This window comes from Petaurus breviceps, unplaced genomic scaffold, assembly GCF_028583685.1.
Source record: "Petaurus breviceps papuanus isolate PSGF00001 unplaced genomic scaffold, PetGlider_PUasm1.0 151, whole genome shotgun sequence".
NCBI classification, from domain to species: domain Eukaryota; kingdom Metazoa; phylum Chordata; class Mammalia; order Diprotodontia; family Petauridae; genus Petaurus; species Petaurus breviceps.
The window spans coordinates 23156335-23166022 of record NW_027185712.1 but is presented as its reverse complement, the minus strand read 5'-3'; the positions used below and the strand labels follow the sequence as shown (position 1 = coordinate 23166022).

General features: G+C 40.3%; 1 protein-coding gene across 2 annotated transcripts; it reads left to right on the top strand.

The window, feature by feature from the left end:
* The first annotated feature begins 6 nt into the window (after positions 1-6).
* Positions 7-6250, top strand: IRX2 (iroquois homeobox 2). 2 transcript variants are annotated; one of them, XM_069076777.1, is made up of 5 exons: positions 7-579; positions 2175-2580; positions 3166-3876; positions 4833-4895; positions 5646-6250. In XM_069076777.1, exons 1-4 carry the CDS (start codon positions 340-342, stop codon positions 4874-4876), a joined length of 1401 nt encoding a protein of 466 aa, XP_068932878.1. In that variant the 5' UTR covers positions 7-339; the 3' UTR covers positions 4877-4895; positions 5646-6250. The 2 variants fall into 2 exon arrangements, with proteins under 2 accessions (XP_068932878.1, XP_068932886.1); XM_069076785.1 differs by having other exon boundaries at positions 4833-4899.
* The last annotated feature ends 3438 nt before the right edge of the window (positions 6251-9688 follow it).

Genomic DNA, 9688 nt, shown 5'->3' with positions numbered 1-9688 from the left:
CCCTTCCCTCACTCTCACTTCTCCAGATGCACTTCTCGTCCCGGTTAGTTTTCTGATCAGATTGATTTATTTCTACTTTCTGCCCTTCATCTTCCTCTCTTCCCCCACCCCCACCCACCCCCCTCGTTCCCTACTGATCATTCTTCTTATTTTCTCTTGGGTGGGTGGATGGGGGGGGACATATAACAATTCTTAATTCTCTACATAACTATATACAGACCGAGCCAACAGGGGAAAGGCAAGAGAGGGAGCAAGCAGCAGCAGCAGCAGCCGCGGCAGAAGCAGAGCCAGGGCCGGTTACCCCCTCGCCCCCTCCCTGCTCCTGTGCACGCCTAAGCCATGTCTTATCCTCAGGGTTACCTCTATCAGCCCCCCGGTTCTCTGGCTCTTTATTCTTGCCCAGCTTACGGGGCTTCGGCGCTGGCGGCGCCTAGGAGCGAGGAGCTGGCCAGGTCTTCTTCAGGTTCGGCGTTCAGTCCTTACCCTGGATCTGCGGCTTTCACCGCGCAGGCTGCGACCGGCTTCACCAGTCCACTTCAGTACTCTACAGACCCCGCCACAGGATTCCCTTCCTACATGGTAACTACCGCGGAGATGTCTCGGCCTCCCCCCCCCCCTCCCAATTTTCTTTTCCTCTTCCTCCTCCTGGCTCTTTACTTGCTGCTCTTAATCCTAACATTTTCATCCCCATCCTCATCTCTGTCCTATATTAGATGATCTATAGAGGGTACAAAGACCTCAATCGTAAGGGAGAGAGAGAGAGAGAGAGAGAGAGAGAGAGAGAGAGAGAGAGAGAGAGAGAGAGAGAGAGAGAGAGAGAGATTGCTTGATTGCTTGTTAGGTTCAAGCGTCAACTTTAAGGGCGAGCAGAAAGAATAACAGAAGAGGAGATGGGTAGATTATTCTTTTACTTAGCCTCCCAGTTAGGTTGGAAGTCATCTGCTAATGCTCACACCTTCCAATCTACTCTACTTTCTCCGTGCTAAATTCTTTCATTTTATTGTATAAAAAAGAAAATGGATTGAACAATTAAGTGCGCTCTGGGTGTTGGAAAGTATAGGTGTGTGCGTGTGTATGTGTGTGTGTGTGTGTGTTAGACTGCTGCTGAGCGGACCTTCGGGTCGTCTTCCCCGTGCGGTTTTTATTTACTTTCAATGCTTTTGTGCTAATGGTTTAACTGGATTTTAAGGGATGAAAAGGAGCATCTGTTTGCTATCTGTGAGCTCCGCTCCTCCACAAGACGGTTGGGAAGTCGGCAGCTTCAGATTTCACTGTTGACATGGCAATCCTTTAAAAAAAAAAGAAAGAAAAAAAATAAAATCTCTAATATAAGCGATGTTTTCAGAATTTGTTTTTGTCTCTATCTCCATGCCTAATTGTATAGCCCTATTCTTAAAAAAAAATACTTAAGATAAATTGTCTTACCATCTATCTTGATATGAAATCTTTCCTCTTTGGACTTTCCGGATCTGCAACTGTGGTGGCTAAGTCCCTGGAAGTTGAAAAGTATTTCTGGCTATTAAGGCCATTAAGTAAAATTGCGATTGTTATTCGCCACACCCTCAGTGGAATTCCTAGATGTGCTGACAAGTTATCATGTTCCACTACAATATCTGCAACTTTCTAGAATTTGGAAGGTTTAAATAAGCGCAATTTAAACGTTAAAGGGCGAATTAAAATGCTAATTACATCACATTTGAACAATTTGAAACGGTGCATATCTTCTGATTTGCAAATTGGATTTGCAATGCATTAGTGCAGTGAATTGCTAAGTGGTGGCTTTGTTGTGTTTTCTATGGCTTAAAGGGGGGGGGGTTTGCAAGAGTGCGGGGGGGGGGGGAGCGTCATTTGAACCTTTGAGTGAAATTTAGATATCAAGAAACTACCTGTAGGCCTACTGCCCTCCCCAAGTCGGTGTGATTCAAAAGTGATTTGGAGAACATATTTAATTTCAAGAAAGTGAAATGTTTGGAGATTGATAATTTTTGAAGAACCAAAAATTCAACCGTTGGGCATTTGGGCTGGGTGTGGGCGTCAACTTTCGGTACAGAAAAATGAATTTGAGATTAGAAATCTAAGAGAAAATTGAGGTCACTTTTGCTTTAAAAAAAACCCCAATGCTCTTTACTAATAACGATAGCAAATTGTTCACTGCCTATATTTTTCTCTTTCAGGGCTCACCTTATGATGCTCATACGACAGGCATGACGGGGGCCATCAGCTACCATCCTTATGGCAGTCCCGCTTATCCTTATCAGCTGAATGACCCGGCTTACAGAAAAAATGCCACCCGAGATGCCACTGCCACTCTGAAGGCCTGGCTGCAAGAGCATCGCAAGAACCCTTATCCCACCAAAGGGGAGAAGATTATGCTGGCCATCATCACCAAGATGACCCTCACCCAAGTTTCCACCTGGTTCGCCAACGCCCGCCGGAGACTCAAGAAGGAGAACAAGATGACCTGGGCTCCCAGGAACAAAAGCGAAGACGAGGACGAAGACGAAGGAGATGGGGCGAGAAGTAAAGAAGAGAGCTCAGACAAGGTGCAGGAGAGCAACGAAACGTCGGCTGAGGACGAAGGTCAGTAAGTCAGAGTAGAACTCTCTCCGGCTCAGAGATTCGGGAAAGCCCGACTTTGCCGTGGTCTGTGTGGAGGGAGTGTGTGCTGGGGTACCACAAGTTGTAAAGTTGTTTCTACAGTCATTCCAATTCCAAGGATGAAAATAGTTGCGTTTTTTTTTTTTTTTTTTGCGGTGGGGTGGGGGGAGGCTACCTACACACCATTTTCCTCATCCCGCCCTCACTCTTCAAGTCTTTGAAATTTTAAACCAAGCAGACAAGTAAGAGTATTCACCGTTAGCAGATAATATTGACGCGCGTGGGCTTTATACTGCCGAGACGGGCACTTAAGGGTATTTTATTTGGTTTATAAGGCCAACCACCCTTCAGCACGTGGCAACCCTTGGGAGAAGGAGGGGGGTGGGCTGTGTCGGGGGTGGGGGAGGGTTATGTGTATCACTGTTGTTCCAAGCAGACCGTCCTGTTTACAAGTAATGTTGTGCAGCTGTGGGGGGAGCAGCCCCGTGCGTGGGAGCTCTCTCCTTTCAGCCATCATGGTGTAAATAACTGACTGCCCTTGTTTTGTCTGGCCCTGGCTCTTCTCAGGGATCAGCTTGCACGTCGATTCGCTTACAGACCACTCTTGTTCCGCCGAGTCGGACGGGGAGAAGTTGCCATGCAGGGCGGGAGACACCCTCTGCGAGTCGGGCTCCGAGTCGAAGGACAAGTACGATGACATCGAGGACGACGAGGAGGAGGAAGAGGAAGGGGACCGAGATCTCCCCCCGACGAAGCCCGTGACCTCCTCGCCCCTCACGGGCGTGGAAGCTCCCCTCCTGAGCCACCCCCACGAAGACGCTTCCCGGAACTCCAACAAAACGACTTTGGACAATCGGATTTCCCCGAGCTCCCAAACCCAGGCCATCAAACCCAAGCTCTGGTCCCTCGCAGAAATCGCCACCTCGGACCTTAAGCATCAGAGCATGGGGCAAAGTTGTCCCCCACCTGCTTTGACTTCGGCCGCCCCTTCCTCCACGTCCCACACTAGCTCTGCTTATTCCCCTTCTTCTCTCCTCGGAAGACATATTTATTATACTTCGCCCTTTTACAGCAACTACACAAACTATGGAAACTTTAACGCGCTTCAGAGCCAGGGGATCCTGAGGTATAACTCAGCAGCAGTGGCTTCAAACGAGGGATTGAATCAGACTGTGTTAAATACTAGCTCTGTTCCCAAGCAGAGCAGTGACTCTTTGAAAACGAGCAGTAACCAGCTGGAGCCACATTACAGGCCCTCTAGTTATGAGCCTAAGAAAGGTAGGTGAATGATTGCTTCTTTCTTTTCCTGCTAAAGGCGAAATAACTCCTGAGGAAGAAATACATACACGAGCTCTTCCTTAGTTAAAGAATTCTAAATATGAAACATAAAGTGTGTGTGTGTGTGTGTGTGTGTGTGTGTGTGTGTGTTGGGGGGGGTTGGGCTGGGAGGGAGGAAGGACCAAAGCAGTTTGAGATCTGTGGTCCTGTGAAATGAGGTCACATAAAGGAACCTCTGCTCCTAAGGGTGGGAAAGAAAACTGGTAAGATTCATAATTCATTTGATCTTAAAGATTATTTAAAAAAGGTGTATATTTTCAAATCTCTAACCAGATCTAGTTTAAATAAGAAAATGAAAAGATTCTCAGTCTGTTTTCTGAGATCTCCTCAGCTCTTTTTGCAAGTTCCAGGGTGACAAGTTAGAACGAAATGCAAATTACACTTAGAGCCCCTGGGCAGTCACTGTTCTACATTTAGGCTTTTGTGTGTTTTGATTGGTAAAAACCGGAGCCTACTGACTTTCGACTGACTAGTTAAAGATAATTTTCTTCTCTAGTATTGTCAAGAAGGAAGTAAACAATACTACTTACTGTCAGAAACCTCGAGGATACAAACCTTTAAAACTTAAAAAAACAAAATAAAACCAACAACTCTTCCCTTCTGTCCTTTGGTAACTATCCCTTTCCCTTCTCTCCTCTTTTTTCCACCTCCCATCCATTCAGAAAGCTTAGAATAACTCTCTTGGGCTTTTTTTTTTTTAAACAACCTTAAGAGAAAAATAAAATTAGAAGATGTTGACATTTACCCAAACTTGCAATGCGATTTTAATGATAAGATAAAGCAGTCTTCCAAACTGCTTAAGTCTGTATTTGGATCGACTGTGAGATTTGGTATATACTGTATAATCTAGTTAGCTGGCTGTGTCCTGTGACTAACTGACGGTTCTATTTTGACAGATTCCACTGAAGTCTGCACAGTAGGAGTACAACCCTACCTATAGAAGTGCAATCAGACAGAATGTGAGTAAGTGGGAACATTTTCTATTACACTGATCATTTGGGATCCAATCCAAGACATATTGCGCAGCTGTAAACTTGCTTAATGTTTATTTCTTGCTTCATTACATGGAGTTTGATTGCAAAGTATTACGATCTTTTCTGGTATTCTTCCTCCCACTTTGGGGAAGTGGAGAGCTACGTTATAGAATTCCTTTATTTTTCCAATTCTATTTGAAGGAAAACATACTTCAACTGCAAGAAAAAATGTGTATGTGTAATATGCACATGTAAACAATTTTTATAATAACTATTAAATCCAACTGTAGTTTTACTTTTTTCCCCTTAAATGACAAGGGATTCATCAATTATTTAAAATCCACATAATCTTCATAGAATCCTAAAAATCAGCATGGCTAGTTTGATTAGAGAATCATTGCTGAAACTTCCCATATCAAGCAATTTTTATAGATGATGGTTACATATAAAACTGAAGAAAAACCCAGGAGTAAGGTATCAGTGAACCTCTACAGGAAAATGTCCAGATGGAGGAGTAGATATTATACTGAATGTTACTTTATTCATAGCAGCATCTTAAAATATCTACGTTTGCTTGAATGTTAGACAAAAGTTTTTAAGTCTGGAGTCTTTTATAAAGAAAACAAAGAGGATGAGTTTTTTTTTAGAATGCCTGATTTTTTTTCTTTCTAATTTAATGGTACAAGTGTGTAACTGAAGGATTTTGGATGATTTGGTTTTTTCCTTGGTCCACAGGTAGGTGTCACAATTGCTTTGAAAAAAAGTCAGCAAGCCATCATCTCTCCCTGAGCTAATATATAGAACAAATCTCTAAATCTGGAATCACATCTTGTGCCACTGTATAAAAGAAGAACCCACAGAGCACTATTAAATCTACAGACTCTAATTCTTAAAAACAGAATTTTGTTGGACATATGTGAGTTTGTTGGTCTAGTATAGCTTCCCCAATGTATGTGTGACTTTTGAAAACAATCTGTTTTTCTCAGGATAATCTTGAATTGATCACTTCATTGCCACGGTATATATTCTCTAGGTGTGATAGGATTTACTGTAAAATTTATTTGTAAAAGATGTACACAGTAGAGATAATAAAATGTGATTGAAGAACTTGAGTACTTAAAAAGTGGAAACAAATTTGATATTTATTTTTGTAATGATATAAAGCTTCTAGTAATTTATGCAAGTTGTATTGCAATGGAATCTGATCTTTTTGTAAATAAATTCTGCCTGGTTTTTATTTGAAATGTTGATGGTTATACAATCTTTGTTGGTTGTTTAACAAGAATTCTTTACTAATTTATATCTTTAATTGTAAATAAAAACAGACTAGTCTGCAACAATATGGCGTTTTGGGTTCATTTTTCCTAAAAAAAAAATTAATTTGGTTGAGAGAGCAGTGATGCAATTAACTATAGAAGTCACTGCGTTTTATATCATCTATTATTCTAGATAAAGAATGGGGTTTAAACTTGACCCCTCCAAAAATGCTTTTTGGTAGATGAAGCACACATATACATGCTGTATATATTTAACAAATGTACACACATTTATTGCCAGTGAAATAATACGGAGTGATTTTTTAGTTATACAAATTTCATTCCCCCAGAAGAAAGTGTTCTTTCTTCTTGGTATTATGATGGTGATGATTTTTTTGTTTTTGTTTTTAAATACCCTTCCTGTGATTAACCATAGAAGTACAATGTATTTATTTCTTGTTTAAGCTTATATTTTATCTCCTAGGTAAACAAAATTTGAAGAAAAGACAATAATCTTGAAAATCTAGGTTCACACACAAGGAAATAAAAGCAACTGAGGGGAAAAATGTTTTTTAAGCCTGAATTATCTAAAGTGACTATCTACATTAATCAAATTCCCTAGATAATTGTGTAACTCTCATTTTTAATCTGTCCACATAGAGTGTAAGAATCTTGTAGAATTGTAAAATTGTGCATTCAATGACTCTCCCATTCCCACTCCCTTCCCCTCCCCCTTTAACCCTCAAAAGTTAAAACAACTTGATCTTTTGCCCCCCCCCTTTTTGTGTACCACTTACTTTCCATATCATATAAACCATATTTGAAATTTCTAGTCAAATAACATATTTTCCTAGATTAGAATCATAAAGGAACCAAATATATCACTTTAATTTTCAGCAAAATTATATAAATTTCAATATAATATAATTTCAGAAAAGAAATGAACAATCATTTATTTCTTCCCCAAAGATAAATTGAGTGAATATAACTTACGGTTATAAAACAAGAATAATGGCTTCTTAGATTGCCCTTTAATCAATCATACACTTATTTTTCAAGAGGCTCATCTATTTTATTCCATGATTAATAATGTTCCAGCGTGAGAGCATTATTGGATCCCAGCGGGGGAGATCCTGGATGCTTTTAGCTGCTTTGGAATGGTCAGTTGGGGTTCATTATGGGCTGATATTGAACAATTTATAAAATCTTGTCTAAACATCTGCCAGCTCAGATAGGCCGACGTGTCTGAAGATGGGAAATTGCTGGACCAGTTGATATTGACAAACGGATCTCTCTCCAGTGGCTTTTTGTTCAGTGAAAATTAGTGGCCTCTTGCTCAGGTCTTGTTAGAAAGGGCATTTGAAAGTGATCTTAGATACTTCAGGCATCAGCCTGGGGAATGTTAACTGGATAAAGAGTCATTCTAGTCAGGAGTTGGAAAATATATTTTGTTTGTGCAAAGAAGGAAGGCTGGATTTTTCTTTCCCTTATTTCTCTTTTTTCTTATCTCCTGTTATGTATTTATTAGATTTTAAAATGCTATTATTTGGGGACAAGACAATGAAGTTTATTTTTTAAAAGGAAAAGGAAAATCAGATTCCTTTCTTCATTCTTAGTGACAGAAAAATGGAAATGATTTAGGATGGTCTGTACATTGGAAAAGAAAGATCTTCACATAGAAAGCAAGGTTTCTTTCACAAACCCCTGGTGGGTACTGTCGTTCTATAAAAGTTGTTGTGATTTGAACCACAAAAAGAATCAGTTTCTTGTTTTTTGAACTACAATCTTTTGCTATGGGAAGGGGGAATGAGGCATTGACTCAGAGTAGAACTGATATTTTGTTTTATAGCTCTGAACTTCAGTAGCTTCGTGAGAATGATTCATTTCCCCCCACCCCCAGCACTTTCCCACTAAATAATTGGGCTACTTAAATTTTATTTTTTGTGACACAAATTTAATAAATGGCTACAGAATTTAAAAAAAAGTTGGCATTGTCACAATTTTATATATAGAAATAGTAAGAAAAAATGTTTTCCTAAATTCAATTTCTACCTTAGAAATTCTCCAATATCAAATTGATTATAAAAGACTGTCCCCCTGTTAAAGTTAGAACTTTTTTTAGGCAATATCTCACCTTAGCCATATAATGCCAAATATATTTTTTTTAATCCTTCTTAGTTTTAACTTAGAAATTAAAGCCTCTCCTTATTACCCACTTCCTATTTGGAAAAAAAAAAAGACTTGTCCCTACTTTGCCCTCCTGCCTGTGTATCCACACTTTTCTAGGTTCTTTTGCACATTTCAATTCCTGAAAACCAAAAGCAGCGGTAGAGATTAGGAAGGGCCAACATATTTCTTTGATGTTGATACACCCAGAGAATTATAAAAGATTTCCATAATTTACCTGTTCTTGCTAGCTGTTAGACCTGGATTTCTTTCTGAAAAGGAAAGTAGAAAGAATCGGAGAACTTGCCTTTAAATACACACTGGAAATGGAAAACTTAAGGAGTCATTTTTTAAAATCACTTCTTCCGAGAAATTAAAGTGAGTTATAAGATCGAAATTAGGCAAATAATCTAGAAAGGGGGAAAACAAAGGGGAAAAAAAAGAGGGAAAGGCGGAAAAAGCATTTAGGAAGTTAATTGATATGACTTTTTATTCCCACTGGGTCTTAATCACAGAAATTAAGAGTTAAAGGAAGCATCAGTGTTAGCAGTTTTTGGCCGAGGTGGGAAGTGATTAATCCAGAAAGGAGAAATGAAGACATGTGGACCATAAAAGAAAAACACTTATATACATTTTGTTTCCTATAGATGCTAACCCACCCGCTGAGGATTAAGACCTCAAGCCCCTTTCTTCCTTTCTCTTCCCAACTTTCCTCCCCAACCCTCTGCACTAAGAGTGCCTGTCTTCGGAACTGCCAAGATAAACCCTCTCATCTCCAGGGCCAGAGGTTTCATTAGAGCTGATTTATCGAAATTCAAGCTTTAATCTCAGGTGGGATCCCTGGGGAACTGGAGCTGTTGTCAAATAGGACCAGAGGCGCTTTCCACTTCGGCCCGCTTGGGCTGTGCCTTCCCTTGCTCCCTTCAAATGTCAACATTTGTTCTCAATAAAAGAGTTATTGTTTCTGTAAAGCTGCTCACCAACTGCCTTTGAAACTTGAAAAGAACTTTATCTACCTTTGTCTGATTGGAGCTGGGAAGGGGAGAGGAAGGGAAGACCAGAGACAGACTGAGAGTTCTGTACTGCTCTGGAAGGCAGACCCTGCTCTGGTGTAGCTCAGTTATGATATTGGGGCTGCAGGCAGGGGGGTTGATTCTAATGCATACCTGCACAGTGGAAAAGGGAGACATTGTTTATTCCAAAGAATTAAAAGAAGGATCTGGAATCACCTCAATTTTTCCCACTTCATCATATTTGTGTATCAGATAGGCGGAGACTTCACTAACAGGAAAGAAAAGGTGCAAGTAATTATTCTTAAATGTTCATGCATATTTCAAAGAAATGGAGGTTTTAGAG

Excerpts from the sequence above, each read along its gene's own strand:
- IRX2 (XM_069076777.1), top strand. The coding sequence starts at position 340 with ATGTCTTATCCTCAGGGTTACCTCTATCAGCCCCCCGGTTCTCTGGCT. Across the intron at positions 580-2,174 it reads CAGGATTCCCTTCCTACATG|GGCTCACCTTATGATGCTCA; the intron begins GTAACTACCGCG and ends TTTCTCTTTCAG. Across the intron at positions 3,877-4,832 it reads TAGTTATGAGCCTAAGAAAG|ATTCCACTGAAGTCTGCACA; the intron begins GTAGGTGAATGA and ends CTATTTTGACAG.